Source organism: Chiroxiphia lanceolata, chromosome 25, assembly GCF_009829145.1.
Source record: "Chiroxiphia lanceolata isolate bChiLan1 chromosome 25, bChiLan1.pri, whole genome shotgun sequence".
In the NCBI taxonomy this organism is placed as follows: Eukaryota; Metazoa; Chordata; class Aves; order Passeriformes; family Pipridae; genus Chiroxiphia; species Chiroxiphia lanceolata.
In genome coordinates, this window is record NC_045661.1 from 2,098,044 (window position 1) to 2,114,450 (window position 16,407).

At 46.0% G+C, this 16,407-nt stretch overlaps 1 protein-coding gene across 2 annotated transcripts; it reads right to left on the reverse strand.

Annotated features, from left to right (window-relative positions):
* Positions 1–548: 548 nt before the first annotated feature.
* Positions 549–13,636, reverse strand: NUCKS1 (nuclear casein kinase and cyclin dependent kinase substrate 1). 2 transcript variants are annotated; one of them, XM_032710515.1, is made up of 8 exons: positions 13,487–13,636; positions 6,060–6,109; positions 4,906–5,011; positions 3,700–3,755; positions 3,214–3,366; positions 2,867–3,019; positions 2,269–2,415; positions 549–1,671 (listed from the first exon to the last, which is right to left on the reverse strand). In XM_032710515.1, exons 1-8 carry the CDS (start codon positions 13,501–13,503, stop codon positions 1,472–1,474), a joined length of 882 nt encoding a protein of 293 aa, XP_032566406.1. In that variant the 5' UTR covers positions 13,504–13,636; the 3' UTR covers positions 549–1,471. The 2 variants fall into 2 exon arrangements, with proteins under 2 accessions (XP_032566406.1, XP_032566405.1); XM_032710514.1 differs by having other exon boundaries at positions 2,269–2,418; positions 13,487–13,620.
* Between the last annotated feature and the right edge of the window lie 2,771 nt (positions 13,637–16,407).

Genomic DNA, 16,407 nt, shown 5'->3' on the forward strand with positions numbered 1-16,407 from the left:
GATGCTCCATGGGATGGAAGGATGAGGGTGTGGAGGTGGGATGAGGGGGATGCTCCCTGCCTGCTGTCTCACACCATGGGATGGAAGGACAGGGGGATGCTCCCTGCCTGCTGTCCCATGCTGAGGGATGGAAGGATGAGGGTGTGGAGGTGGGATGAGGGGCATGGTCACTGCCTGCTGTCCCACACTGAGGGATGGAAGGATGAGGGCATGGATGTGGGATGGATGGGGAGGGGATGTTCACTGCCTGCTGTCCCACCCTGAGGGATGGAAGGACAGAGGGATGGTCACTGTGGAGGTGGGATGGGGAGGGGGTGTTCACTGCCTGCTGTCCCACGCTGCAGCTGGAGAGGGCTGAGGGATCACTGGAGCTTTTCTGAGGACAGATGGAGGGAGAGAAGAGAAACACTAAAGCCTGACTCATGGGATCCGAGACTGACCAGAGCACTGCAGAATCCTTTGCTTCACATTTACACACGGACATCCCTCGCCCCAAAACCTAAAGAATTTTAAGGTTTTTTACGCTATCCGTTAATTTTTTTTTTTTCCTCCTTGGAAAAAAACCTCTAGAGATGTATTTTCCACAATAACCAAATGGAAACTGGTTTTAAAAGTTGTTTGCAATCTCTCTTCCTTGTTCTGCCCATCTACAGCCAACCCTGAAGAAATCAAGTGGAGTTAATGGATGTGGGAAGCTTGTAAGTTGTACATCTGGGTTTGTAGAGAATGGGCTGCAATTTGCCTACAGCAGAACAGTTTTTTTATCCAGCAAAGACAAAAAAAAAACCAAAAAACCTCCCATCCTAATTGGAGGGTCTTTTCTAAATTAAAGACACTGGACCATCTCTGGGTCTCTTGATTGCTTTCCATGAAAAACGTGCCTGAATCCAAGAAACACAGGTTTCCCCCCCGTGTCTCCTTTTCCTCCACTGGAATTATATCAACTACATTTTTTTCTGAGAGTGAACTTGTCTCAACAAAAGTCTGTTAAAGCATAGGTTCTTTTTTTTTTTTTTTCCTCTCCATATATTCAAATACAGAATAATAGTTTTAAACAACTCTTACCAGCACTGGGAAAAAAAAAATCTATTCTACTTAAGGATTTGTTAAGTATGGTTTCCACATATCAGTCCTCAAACCTTATTGCTTCACAACTGCAATATCCCTTGAAAAAAAAAATATATTTAATGGTCTGTTAATTTGTCTCAAATGGCTTTCAGATTTGGTGGGGGAGGGAGAACGGAATGGCCAACAGAGAACATTGACTTCAAAATATTACTGTATAAGGGTTTCCTCTTATTAAAAAAGGATACACTGTATTAAACAGCTGAAAGTAAAGACAGCATTCAAAGCCCATGAGTCAAGCCACAGCCAAAACCGTGTTCTACCCCTAAGTATGTTTTTCTTTTCCTTTTTCTTTTTTTTTTTTCTCTTTTTTTTTTTAACCAAAGATTTCCTCAACTGCCATTTTTTAATCTTCACCAGAGGGTGCTTCGTCTTCAGATCCCTCATCCCCTGACTTCTCTGGTGGAGGGCTGGCTGATTTTTTCTTTTCTGGGGGGCTTTCAGGCTCTTCATCCTCTTCTTTGGGGGATGGGGTCTTTTCTTTCGTTGCCTTGGAGGCTGTGGGACGACCTCCCTTCCCTTTGCCTTTCACTGGACTGGGGGTCACTGAAACAAGAGAAAGCTTGTAAAACTTATCAGCAGCAAAGGCAAAAAAAAAAAAAAACAACCCCAAAAAGTCACATGGTGTTACACAAACAGGATTTACAAGTCCCTTCAGCAGCAGCTTTCATTTTGCTTTGACCCCACAGATTGTTTTTTGCACCCCCTGTTAGCAAAGCTGAAGTGAAAATTAGCTAACGAGGTTTTAAAGCTATTTCATTGCAGGTCCTGACTCATTACTGGATGTGACATCATGAATGAACACAGCCCTTGTCAAACCAGAACATACATCACTATTAAACTTCAAACTTCCTGCAGAAATGCATCCATTTCTCCTTTGGTTCAGATTTCCCCACCTTCCTCCAGCCTGAAAACACCACAAAGTCCCAAACAAAGCCACAAATTGTATTATTTGGCTACAAGACAGAAAAAGTCAGAATGCAGCACCTCAACAGGGAAGGGTTTGAATACTATGTAGTTTTTACCAACAAGATAAATTCAATCCCTAAAGTAAGTACTAAAGCCACCTTATTATTTCGTATTTATGCTTTAAATCATGGCATTTTAGCCCTTCAACATTTATGTGGATGTCTACTGACTCACCTGTAGCCTTTAGCCTGGGCTTGGGCATTTTCTTTTCTTTCCTCTCTGGTTTGGATTTCTTGGAGACCTTCTTATTCTTCTTTTTTGAACTGCCATAATCACTGTCATCATCATCTTCCATGAGGAAGTCTTCATCACTTCCTGAATCTGCTGGAAGCATGAAGAAATTTAAGTTTTTTTGGAGCAGAAGATGAGAGATCTGCCAGTGAGACAGGACACAGACTGGGACCCTCTGAGCTTCCACTGTCTGCTGGGGTAGAACATTTGACTTGGTTTTTACATCATCTGAGAGGAGCATCAATGCCTTAAAACCAGAGGGACAGCAAGAAGCAGTGAGAGCTTTACAATAACCCTTTAGGGCTGCTCACAAAAACATTCATCTGCAAACTCTGAGCACAAATTCTAGGTGTGAAAACCCTAAAAGCTTGGTCTGTTGGACAGTAAAAAGTAAATTACTAAGAAGGATGATTAATGCCTTCGGTGTCACGGTGAAAAAGCAAATTGTTCCTTTTGCTGTGTGGCCAGACCCATAAACTCATATCTGCTACTAAACCCAGCTCATCATTGATGTGAACTTCTTACAATCCCATTTACTCACTCTCCTGGAACTGGGCCTCATCATCCTCTTGCTCTTCCTCCTCACTCCCCACGTCATCCATGAGCATCTCCCGCTGTTTAGAAGCTGCTTTGGACGCTGCCTGTCGCTGCTGACGGACGTTTTTGTGATCCTCCTTCTCATCCTCGCTGTCCTCTGCAGCAAAAGCCCCCAGGTTAGGATGGATACACACCACAGACCCCCTGCCTGGAGGCAGCAAGTCATTCATAAGAGAGTAAATCAAGACATTCACTGATAACTGATAACATCTGACATATTAAACACCTTCCTGCCCTCACCCAACTACCAGGAACCTCTTTTTTTTTTTGATTTTTCTTTTTTTTTTTTACCTGCAGGCCTTTTCCTGGATTTGGAGGCTGCTCTCTTGTTCTTGTCTGGTTTAGCCTTTTTTCCTTTTTTGCTTTTTTGAGAGCTCTCATAGTCACTGTCAGCTTTGCCATCGTCTGCTCCTATATCATCATCTTCACTGCCAAAATCTTCATCTGGAAGGAAAAGGTACCAAGATGAAGTTTCTTGAATCATTCTGAGATATGGATGAAAACTACAGGGAAGAGATTAACAAGTCCATCCACCTGTGAAGACAAACTTTATAGTACCCATCACATTACACCAAAAAAACCCCAAACCAACCACATTATCCCAAATCAGGGTGGGAAGTAACAGCAGGAGAGGCAGAATCCAACTTAAGGTAAGTGGATTGGAGAAGTGCTGCTCTTCTAGTCAGAGTTATGTCAAATCCTACTCCTGCAACTCTCACAAACTGGTTTTGAAGAGACACTGCTTGTTCTGAAGATGTATCAGTACAATGGAGTTACCTGCTGAGTGTGAATCATCTTTCTTAGTCTTCACATCTTTGTCTTCTGAATCCTCACTGAAAAGGAGACAAAGATAAAGTTTGCCTCCTGTTCTAACTTTGTGCAGAAAATAACAATTTTTGAAGAGCAAACTGATGTCTAGGCTGGGAACATGCACTTTTCCAGGACATTACCATGTTATACTTCAGGATTCCTCTGGTGTATGTGCAGTTATCACAGCTAGAAAGGTAATGTTCAAACACAATCAAATAATAAACTTGTATGGTGTCAAGTGAACCAACCAGGCAATAATCAGGGTGAGGTGCAAAAGCTTCACTCTGAAAGCTACCAAGATGGCTTCCATTTTATTTAGAATTTTGATGGTTTATATGCTGAGTCTATAAAGGGAATAAAGGTTGATTCTGAATAGATTTATAGTCATTGTTTAGATCCCACTCTGTGCACGTTGCTGTATAGCTCTGAACTGGCACAGGTTTGGTCCAAATGATCTGATCTCTGATGGAGAGTAAAAGACACCTTGGGGTTACAGGACAAGAAGGAGCTGGCAGAACCTCCACCCCTGAAGCTGATGTCTGCCATGAGAACAGATAAATGATTTAACAGTTCTTATGGGAATTATTTGGGAGCCACAGCTGGTGTGAAATGGAACACACCCTGCTGAGGGAAAGTTTGCTGTACAGCAAAGGTAACTCTGAGCACTGAGTCCTCCCACACTGCTGGAGCAACTTGGTTATCAGGACACGTTTATGAATTAAACAAAATGAGGAAAAAAAGAACCACCAAACTTAACAAATGGCCCCTGCACCATCCCACTTAACCTGTAAGGCCAGGAATGCCCTGAGCACACTGCAAAGGTGGAAAATGAACTGCATCTCCCCACCAACTTACCTGGAGAATCATCCCAGCTGCCAACCTTTGTAACACGGATCATATTCCTCCCCATTCCAACTGTCTGGTTCTGGAAAGCTATTTTAGTGATGAAGCACCAGTGACAAGTGCCTCACACATGATTTCTCTGTCTGCTCAGATAAGGAAGAACCAGCTCACTGTCTAAGCTGGTTATGCAAGTTCTGAGCCTCAGAGCTCCCAGTCTCACCCCGCGGACTCGAATTCCACCTACAATCAGTTCTCCTGCAGGATCCCGCTCCCCACAGGCAGGACAAGGTTTGGAGACATGTTCCCAAAGACATGAAGTGGTTCTTTTACCTGTCCTCCTGAGAATTCTTCCCAGATCGCCTCTTATTTTTGGCCTCTCGGGGAGACGAGCGGATTTTCTTGGACGGGGGACCTGAATCTCTTCCATAATCTTCATCTGGACGGGACAGTACAAAATGGGTGTGAATCAAACTCCTACTTCCCAGCAAACTGCCTTCCTCAGCTCTAACTTAAACCTGATCATTTCATGCACAACAAAAAGAAGGCCCTTTGGAAAAAAAAAAACAAAACAAAAATAATAAAAAAAAATAAAAGCGAACCAACAAAACAAGATCACAAAGCTTCAAAGGAGATTTTTTACAGAAGCAAAGTCCTGTCTTAAAACTTGTGATTTACCTTTTGTGGTGCCAACGAGCACAATAAAAATGCTGTGTTAAGAAACATAAAAACCTCACAAGAGGACACAGTATCTCATTTTACACCTAGGCAGTTATTATGTAAACCTATTAAAAATTAACTTCCATACATATTTCACCATGCTTTTAACAGCAGACACTATTTACTGTCCTATGATGGGGGAAAGTATGGCATTATATAGGAGTTTACAGCACAACTCTTTACAACTCTTACACAATACCTTATGAACAGAGCTGCAATTAAGAACTAGGCATATTTGTTTCATATTAATTATCAGTGTAATCTGATAAACAAACAGCAGCACCGTGTCTGTCTTCTAAGAACTCAAAACATTTTCCATATGGCTCCCAGAAAATTTTCTTCAATTCACACAGAACATAAAAGGTTATATTTTTTTAAGATGCTATTCCTCAAAATGCCTGATATTATGGGCTCAACTAGAGTCCACTAAAATAAATGGAAAACATATTTTCCTGCAGAAAAAAAAAAAAGTGGCATTAGGGAGATTCAGGACATAACATAGACCAAGGAAGGAAGTTGCTGCCAAGAGCCTCAAGGCACTACAACAATACAAGCATTAAATAATAAGATTTCTATCACCATTGTTTGTTTAATACAAACCATATGAAAATCATTACATTTTCAAATACTTATTAACAGTTTGGGCTGTGAAGAGCAGGAACTCCTCAGAATTTGAGTTAAAGACAAACAATTAATACACAAGGCAATAATGAACTGCTCTACCCCAGAATATGATACTGTTAAGAAAAAAAAAAAAAGTCATTTACCAGCATCATCTGATTCCTGAAACTGGGAGTAATCCACCACCTTCCTGTTCCTGGTAAAAAGCAGGGGAAAGAAAAAAAAATCAATTAGGAATTCGTAATTACAGAGATACAAAAGCTTTCTTTAAGAAACAAGGAAGTGCCATATCTTCACTTCCAGGGCTGGATTTGTAGCCCAAAAATATCCCAAGGGAACTCTCATAATCAGCCACCTACACCTCTGAAGGCAGAAGTGAACACACAGCATATTCCAGCATTTTCCTAAGGAGATATTATAATAGTCTGGATTATAATCTCAGAGTCTGAAAAAAGCTTTTTGGTAAGTACACAAATATTACCACTAATAAACACTTCTCAACTGCTCTGTTTTGTACTTCTGCTTCTCACAGCTCAATACACCCCACAGAAATCCTCCTGCAATGTTTGTTTTCCCACGTGGTCCCCGCTTCTAAAGCACTTTAAAAGTTTTCACTGGGGCTTCTGGGAGTTTTTTCCAGGAGTTCCACGAGGAAGATGCCAGAGCTGTGACACTGCTCAGCTCTGTCACTGGGCACAGCAAGGAACCCAGACACACATTTCAGCCAACCTGTGCTTTGTTAGTGAATCAACCTGTATTTCTTTACTTCACCAGCACCTCCTCTGCTCTTTGGCCAAAGTGAGAGAGGCACTGAGGGATCAGGAACAGTGCAAATGCAATGGCCAGTTCTACACAAAATTAGTTATTATTTACACCAGCAGCTATTACTGACACTGAAGCCTCACTGGTCAAGAAAATTAGATCTTCTCTAACTTACTGAAAGCTCAAAAATTAAATGAGATGTGAGGAATTGGTGGCTATTTTATCAGCACCTTGTCAATTGAGGCCCAAGGGCTTTATTGACAAGACATAACTGCCCTGTAATGCAGCTACTAGAGGGAGCCAAGACAGACACATAAATGAATTATACTTGAGGTGACTGATAATGTCTCAGCCAAACTCAGACTCCAAACCTTTCCTGTAACCACTCACATGGAATGGGAGGAGGAGGCACAGCTGGAAAAGGCCCCAGAGGTTTCAACACCCCTCCCTCCACAGTCCCTTTTCACACTCCTTTTGGCCCGAAGCCAAGGAGAAATTTGATTTTCCAGGAATCATCCCGTGAGCTCACTTGGACAGCTCCAAAAGCCAGGAAAACACTGATGAAGTGCCCAACCCAGCACCTCGGGCCTGAGGAGCACTGCAAAGGGAAGGCAAGACCAGCTCCATCCACACCTGGATCCACCCCTTCCCCTCTCCTGCTCTGCAGGGCACGACCGGGCAGCTTCACAGCTGAGCTGCACCTTGGCATTAACATCAGGCACTGCTGATAAAACTTTAGCTGAAAGACACCCAAAATCATCACTGCTCTGGCTGCTGATCCCTTCCCAATCAATCTGAAGTTGCCCTCCTGTCCAGGTACCTCTAACTCATGGCTTACAGCACCAGCCTTCGAAAGGGGAAAGAGCAAAATCCCATTTCAGCCCCACACCGAGACTCTTAAAACAATTACACAGCAAAAAATAAAACCAAAAAAAACCCCAAATAAACAAACAAACCTAAACCAAAAAAAATCAAACAAATAAAAGGAAGGCAGGAGCAGTGGTTGGATTTCTCCAGGCTGAATCCCATCCAAGCCTCAGAGCACGTGTGAGTGGGACAAAGTACAAGAGCACCGTGGGGCAGAGCACTGCTCACTCACTCCCAGCCTGAGCATGGTAAAAATACCAATTTAGGAACACAAGGATTGGCAAGGCTTGTTATGGCTCATCATCCAGGGATTTACATTCCTATTCCAACAGGTATATTGCCTCCTGACCCACCTCACGTGGGAAAACACTGATTTTTATCCTGGTGAGCAGTTACGCCAAACCAAACATCTTATTTAGTAATTATTATAGGGGTTTTTTTTCCCCTCCAAAGGCATAAATGGAAAAAAAAAAAAAAAGAAGCAAAATTTCCACACATTCTGTTCCAGCAGCTTTGTAAAACAACAGTTTTGGACATCTCTAACAAACAAGGTGGAAATTGTAATACTGCCACCCTGGAAGTTGGTCATGCACAGTTCCGTCTTGGTTCCTGCAGTCAGACACACAATAAATCAGGTACTGAAAATGCAACAGTGCCAGCTAAAACATTAACAAAAACCACTGTCCCCATGGAAAACATCCTTTCTGCAAGCACTGCCCCTTGTGTTTGCAGCTGGGAAGTAAATCCTGCTTTCCTTACCTGGTGAACAGCTGTGGTATTTGTATTAAAAAACCAGAAATCACTATTTCAGAAGCAAACAGAAGAGAAGGCTGTTTCCTTGTGCCATCTCATTTTGCAGGGCAAGGAGAGGGTGGAGTAAAGAAGGAATATCTGCACTGATAAAAATCTGGTGGTTCCCAACAGAACCAGAGAAGCTCAGAGGCACAGAGACACCAACCAACCTGCCCCTGCCCTTCTCCTCCCTTTATCCCCCTCATTCAGCTCATTTGGATCAACTGATGGTTTTATTTAGAGCTGTCAACAGCACTGATAATTAATTATGAGTTTGCAAGGAGGAGATAAAAACACACTGTGTAAGTTCACTGCAAGAGCCAGAAAAAGAGATTGCTGGTGCTGTCAGTGAAGAGGCTCTTTGCCACGAGCAAAATCTAGAAGATGTGAAGGCAAGCAACCAGACATAAAAATAAACTCTTTGTTAAATCCAGTTAGACTGAGCATAAAAAGACAGGCTAGTGGACAGCTGGGGTGGGTATTGTTCAATCTGGCTTCAAATATGCACTGAAATTTAAAGATAACTTCCTTGCTAATTCAGCTTAACATTTAAAGTGTGAAGGAACTGGGGGACAAAAGGTACAGAGAGAGGTCCAATAGCTAAGTTTTAATAACACTCAGTCCAGGATTTTTGGAATAAACAGCAACTCATCTAGCAAGTCATCAACATGTTGGGATGGAAACACTTAGCAAAGTAATAAGTAATTTAAATACAACTCAGAAATGCAGAGTAATTCTTGCAACCTCTACTTGATGGTGACCAAACAGCTATTTTGAAACTATGAGAAGTAATGTCAACATGTAAAAGGATCACTAAATGCCTCTAAAACTGAGGGATTGTACAGTAGTATTTTATCTTCAGCCAGTGAGGTCCCTAAAGCCTCAGTCTTTGGAAGCCAACACATCAGAACAGACACTACAATCAGGGAGAAATATTCTGGGGTTTTTTTTAAAGGGAATGCTTAGATCCCCAGGTATTTCTGCAGGCATTAAAATCCACAGATGAAGCCCAAGTTTTAAAAAAAAAAAAACCCACAACACATACTCCTGAAAAGCAGGGCTAAAAGGAGCCTTCAAAAATCGAGTCACTGCTCTGAATCTCGTCCTGCACTGAAGAGGAATGTTCAGGTCAAACGACAACCAGCAGAAGCAACAACCTCTAATGCAGCACAGCAAGGGAAGTGAATGAGATTAAATGGTTACTGAGACTCTGTACATCATTTATCCACAGCATTTAACCAACATAACCACCAAACCAAGCATTTGTGGACAAAGCTACAGCCCCTCCCTCACCCTCAGGGCTGGGGCAGCTCTGGCTCAGTGGGGCTTCACCTCCTGGTTCTCGTTCCCAAAGGTGTCTGTCCCCTTTTAGGCCAACATTGTCAATAAATATTGCCATGAAAAGCACCTTTTGGTGCCTTTTTTTATACATAGTAAATGAAAACACCTGTGAGAAACACTTCTGGCTGGCATTTTTAAAGCTGCCCAAAGCAGTGCTGGATTTGGGCCTCCCATGACCAGGGACTTACAATCCCCAACAGAGGTTGGCACGTGGTGACAGTGATGGACCCAAAACGTGTCACTGGGGGGTCAGTCTGTGTAAAAATGGGCACAGCCACACCCAGACAGGACTCAGCCACGAGAGGTGCCCAGTTACAAAGGTCAGTGTTTGGGGCTGGGCCTGGTGTAACCCCCCATGTGTGTAAGACCAGGAGAATTTTTAGGGATACAGGACTTGGAACTCCACCAAACAGTTAAATGATTTATGCAGCAACAGTTCAAGCAGCCTTGTGCCCGTTCTCCAGTGGAATCCAACTATAATCGAGTAGATTTTAATACAGAAGTGTTCTGGGGCAGAGCAGGGGAGGGGGAACCAAACCCAAACCCCCACCCAAATCACTTCTGCAACCTGTGCTGTCCCTGGGATTTTGATCCTTTTTGCACCTCCACCTTCCCTCTGTTTCTCTTTAGACTGAGAGAGAGCAAGGGGCAGCTTTTCACTCCTCTGCAAAGTGTCCACACCTATCTCTGGACCCCCACACAGCATCACTCAGGTTTTATTAACTGCCAATCCCCAAGGAACTGTTGCTTTCCTGCTTCCTGTGGAAGTTTGTCCAGAATCAAAATATTTACGCTTTAAATTGCCCAAGTACAACACTGGCAACAAGTTATATATTTAATAGATAAATATATTTCTTCCTGCTGGTAAAATTTCACCCTTCCACTGCAGTGCCAACAGGAGACTGGGATTCCAATCCAGGAAAATTAAGGATGTAAAGCCTTGAAGCACTGAGATCAATCCATAACTGGCTTTAACCTTAAAATGAATCACCAAAAAACCCCTGGGATTTCCATACCTGCCCACAGCATCTCAGTTTGCAATGGCTCCAGGAAAGGACCAGCAAGTGGAAGCGACCAGTGAGGAAAAGCAGAAGCAAACTCCATTAAAAGTCAAAATTCTGACTTAAAACACGTTAATTGACTGATGAGGTATATAAAAAAAGTGGTTCAAAGTATTTAATTTTATTATATCCCTATAATATTTTATATTACAGGATATAATGTCACCACCAGCCCCAGTTGCTCTTTGCAGTTCTCAGGTGAGGTACCCACAAGATGCAGAGGTTCAGTAATTTCAGGTTCCTTTACTTTTTACTTCTTGTCTTTTTATAACAATAGTGTAAATACTATCATTATCCATCCAGGTGAAATTTAATTGTGTAGAAAGGACTTGGCACAGGAAGCCTGTAAATACCAGCACTTTATTACTACTCCTTAACAATTTTAAGGAACTGACTTCAACAACCAGACTCAGTTTTAAGGCAGCATTCCATGACAAGTGCAGTAAAAACTGGGCATATATGGTGGATTTTATTAACTTCACTGTTTTAGGTGCATATATTCACCAGAAACCAGCAGACATCATAAATTAGTTCAAAGAACACTGACCAGAGGAGAACTTTTCCAACACTAAATCTCACTCTGATGAAGAGCCTTTCACCAGGCTGCCATATCACCAACCACAAGCTGAGATAGCCAGAAAAAAATCCATTTCAGAATTAATTTATTAATGGATTTAAATCTATTAGCAGAGCTCTTCCAGTTTATATTTACTAGAGCAATAAATACAATGTAGCAGCCCCTGTGTATTTACTTTTCCCCCCTGGAAGGGCCGTTAAATACAGGTACACAGAGGACTGTTATGTCTCTCCTGACACGTGCCAACAGGTTTTGTGCTCCCAACAACCTGCTGGACTTTGGTGCTTTATTTCCCTGTAGACCTGGGCCTGTCAGCTGAGGGTGAGACAACTCAAACCTTTCCCAACACTGCAGGCCTGGATGGGGGGAGGTTTATTTTAATTATTTTTTAGGAATGGCTGCGAAGTTATTTTCACACCAGCAAGCTCAGAGGCTCTGCTTTTAGAGACACAGCCCTTCCCTGACCTGTCAGCAAGACTCCAGTGCTGGCAAGAGAACCACCAGCATTTGAAGTGTCCCCCCCAAGCAGCAGAGTGACACCACCACTGATTTGGGCACACGGGTACTGCCACTCAGGGTCAGACCACTGGTCCAGCCAGCACAACACCCTGCCCTGCAAAAGGCCAAAACCTGATGTTTCAGTGCCATTAATGCACCTTTTGCATTTCAGACAACTCCCCAAGGGAGCTTTATTTGCCTTTCCCTCTCCATGCAGGAAGACACTGCTGGTCAAAAAAACGAGCTATGAAACAATTGTACCATCAATCACTTCCCTACTTAGCAAAGTACCCCTGGTTTCCATTTATTTTTTAAACTCTCATGTGTTAAGAGATGCCATTTAAACATCAAGTATATCGTCTATAAATGTATATATGTATCATAGCCACAATTAATTATTATTTAGAATATCCAAAATATCCACACTCCAGACCAGGCTTACTGGGAATGAAAACACAACCAGTTACTGAAGTACCCTGAGAATGAAAAAATTTCAGAGCATCAGGAGAGCACCTTGAGAAACCTCTTTCCTTTTCTACAAAAACAACTTAAATCGCGAATTCACTCTCTAAAAGCACAAGTTCACTCTCTTTGCAGAGAAGAGTAAAAAGGAAGACACTCCTCCTCTCCCCCCGGTAAACTTTCAGCTACAAGGCAAGTTCACAGACTCAAAGAACTCATACACAACGTCCCGAGCTGGAAGGGACCCACAGGGATCATCCAGTCCAACTCCTGACTCTGCACAGGACACCCCAAAATCCCCCCCTGTCCCTGAGAGCGTTGTCCAAACCCTCCTGGAGCTCTGGCAGCCTTGGGGCCGTGCCCACTGCCCTGGGGAGCCTGGGCAGTGCCCGACCACCCCCCTGGGGGAAGAACCTTTCCCTGAGATCCACTTAAACCCTCCTGGACGCAGCTCCAGCCGTTCCACGGGCACCAATTCCCCCGCGCTGCAGATCCTCAAGCCCACCACAGCTCAGCCCACCCCCAGCAGCTCCTCGAGGCCCAGCACCGCTCAACCACAGACACAAACACCACACCTACCTCTGCGAACACACAGCTCGCAAACAGCACCGCTAAAAAAGCTTTTTCGCTCCTCCACGACCCAACCCCTCCCTGGGATAGGTGCTGGGATGGGGGGGGACACGCCAGCAGGAAAACGACCCTGGAGCGCTGCTGGCGGGCGGGCGGGAGGAGCAGGGCGTGTGTCCTCCTCCTCCTCCTCCTCTTCCTCCTCCTCCCGGCGGCTCCTCCCCTCAGCGTGGTTCCCCAGCACAGCCCCCGTGGCCCGGACCCCCCTCGGGGTGGCCCCGCGCCCCCTCCCCGGGCGGCGGGGCAGGGGCAGCGGCCGCGGATGGCGAGCGAGCGCCGCCCGGCCCGCGCCAAGTGGGTCACGGCGACAATTCCCTCTTCCCCCCCCCCCCCCCCGTTACAAAATGTGGGACAAGCGCACGCAGGGGCCGAACACCCCCCCCCACACACACACCCCCACCCGCCCCCGGCCCCGCGTGAGGCGCACGGTGCGGACCGTCGTGTTTATTGCGGTAAATACGCGCGGTTACCGGGGGGGAAACAAGGGGAAATAGAGGAGAAAATGGGCACGGCCCTCCCTGAAGCGCGGCCTGCGCGGGGCCGCGGCCGGGGCGAGCGGCGCGGGAGCGGCGGCTCCGCGACTCACCTGACGGGCCGGGACATCTTCCCGGCGGGTTCGTGCCGCCCCCGGGGGTGGGCGCGGAGGGAACGGGGGACGCTGAGGCCGCCGAGGCCGCCGGGGCCGCCCGGAGCGAGCGGGAGCGCTGGGCCCAGCGCCTCAGGCCGCGCTGCCGGAGCCGCCGCTGCCGCCGCCGCTGCTCCCCCCTCCAGGCGCCGCCGCCGCCCCCGCTGCCTCTTCTCGCTGCCGCTCCCTGCCGGCGCTCCCGGGTGCCGGTGTCGCTGCCCCGCTCCCGGCCCACGGTCCCGGTGTCCGCCCCGGTCCCGCTCCCGCCGATCCCCCCCGCAAAATGGTCGCGCTCGCCCCGCCGAGAGGATGCGAGCGAGGGGAGGGCGGCCCCGCCCCCCGCGCCGGGCCCCGCCCCCGCCGCGCGCCGATTGGCCGCGCCGGCCGCCGGCCCTGCCGCCATTGGCCCGTTCGAACCATCACGGCCGCGCAGGGCCCCGCCCACTGCCCCCGCGGGGAGGGCGGCGCGCGCGGCCCCGCACGCGGCGGAGCCGCAGCGGCAGATTCGCCACGGGGCCCCCGCGGCCCCGTCCCGCGCGCCCCGCACATCCCGCACCTCCCGCGCCGCCCGGCGGGTCCCGACACCGCCCGGGCACCGCTGGGTTTTTTGTCCTTTTCCTCCGGCGATTTTTTCGGGGCGCGGCGGGGGCCTCGGGGCCCGTCCCGCAGATTCGCCGCGCGGGCCCGGCGCGGTTTTGGAGGGAAAAACGCGGCCCCGGGAGCGGGTTCAGTGGCGTTAATTTTTATTAGCAAAAAACGCTGGAAGTCACTCTCGGCCGTCGATTTTGTCGTCGGCACTGATGTCACCACCACCACTTTCCCTGTTCTAGTCAGCAGTTAAGGACATGCACAATTTATGCAAAGTCCACTGAAGATATTTGGGGTTTTTTTACGCTTCGAATTCCCTAGAAACGCCAAAATTAATAATTTTGTTTAGAAAAGGAACTGCTTCAACCATGGAAAAATTAAATGTATTCCACAGTCATTAAAATGGCAGCTTCTACAATAACAACTCACTTTTGCTTTGCACTTGGATCTTTAGAGACTCGTCCTTCCCTTTTATTTAAAAAGCACTTAAAAACGTATTTTTATATGTTGGGTTCCCTGAGAAGACTGGTTTGGCAATACAAATATGCTTTACAGCAGTAATTATAATTAAAGGATAATTTGAGTTCATTTAATGCCCTGCTCGAGCTTCATTTGTCTCCTTTGGAATTATTGCCATTTTTCTGCCCAATCCAGCTGTGCCCTGTCCTTTGTGCCAGTCAATACCCATGAAAATCGAGCTGATCAAGGAAAAAAAAGAGGCCCTTGGAGCAACTGCCTGCACATCCAGCCCCAAAATACACTGAATTAACAAGCCCTGAGGGGGAAGGTGCAGTAACCACATCAAGGAATTCTTTGCTCCCTGCTCCGAGCTGGATACGTTGGATTAAAAGCCACTCTGGCTGACTCGCAGATGCACAAGTTTTGCATGTTTATAGCTCAATAAAACTCCGGTAATTGGGGGTGTTTGGGTGGAAAGGCTCCGGGTTCCTTTGGCTGTGTTTTGTCCATCCCCTGTCGTGCCTATCTCGATTTAGGCAGCCAGGTTAGGGCAGGCTGATCCCAGCCCCGGGGGATTCCAGCCCCGCAGCCCCTTTGTCATGGAATTCTTCCCAGACTTCAGAGGATCCACCCTGGGAATACACAGCAGGAATCATCCCCGTGAGAGCCCTACCAGGAACAAACACCCCCCGAGGGGGGACAGTGACAGCCAGCCCTGGCACCAGGGAATTCCACTGGAATTCCATTGGATTTACCACATTATTCCCTCATATTCCTTCACCTGGGGTCAAACAGCACCTCCTGTGCTCCGGAGTGACCCCCAAACCGGGGTAGATCACGTCACTGGATTAAATTTGTAATAATCTACACACTTTACCACACTTGGGTTGTTTTATCACACTGATCAGGGTTCAGTGGGATTCAATTTTACTACAAAAAAACGCAGAAAATTAATTTCTGTAGATTTTATCATCAGCCCCTTGATTTCATCCCCACGCTACTCAGCACACAGACATGCCAAATTCATGCAAACCCCACTGAAGATGTTTGATTTTTAGGCCATAAATTCCCTAGAAACCCCCCCAAAATGACTCATTTTGTTTAGAAAAGGAGCTGCTTTAACCATGGAAAAATTAAATGTCATTAAAATGGCAGCTTCTTCTACAATAACAACTCACTTTTGCTTCGCGTTTGGATCTTTAAAAGGGACTCATCCTTCCATTTTGTTAAAAGGAGCACTTAAAAAGGTATTTTTATATGTTGGGTTCTCTGAAAACACTGGTTTGGCAATACAAACATGGTCGGCTTTACAGCAGTAATTATAATTAAAGGATAATTTGCGTTCATTTAATGCCCTGCTTGAGCTTCATTTGTCTCCTTTGGAATTATTGCCATTTTTCTGCCCAATCCAGCTGTGCCCTGTCCTTTGTGCCAGTCAATACCCATGAAAATCGAGCTGATCAGGGAAAAAAAAGAGGCCCTTGGAGCAACTGCCTGCACATCCAGCCCCAAAATACACTGAATTAACAAGCCCTGAGGGGGAAGGTGCAGTAACCACATCAAGGAATTCTTTGCTCCCTGCTCTGAGCTGGATATATTGGATTAAAAGCCACTCTGGCTGACTCGCAGATGCACAAGTTTTGCATGTTTATGTCCTGCCTGTAGCTCAATAAAACTCCAATAATTGAGGGTGTTTCAGTGGAAAGGATCTCATTTGTTTTGCTGCAGTTCACAGTGTGTGTTTTATACATTCCTGTTATTGTTATTTTTAGTTTCAACTTGTGAACCCGTTTCTTAGGACTGTTGAGACAGGAAAACAACAACCACTAACCAAG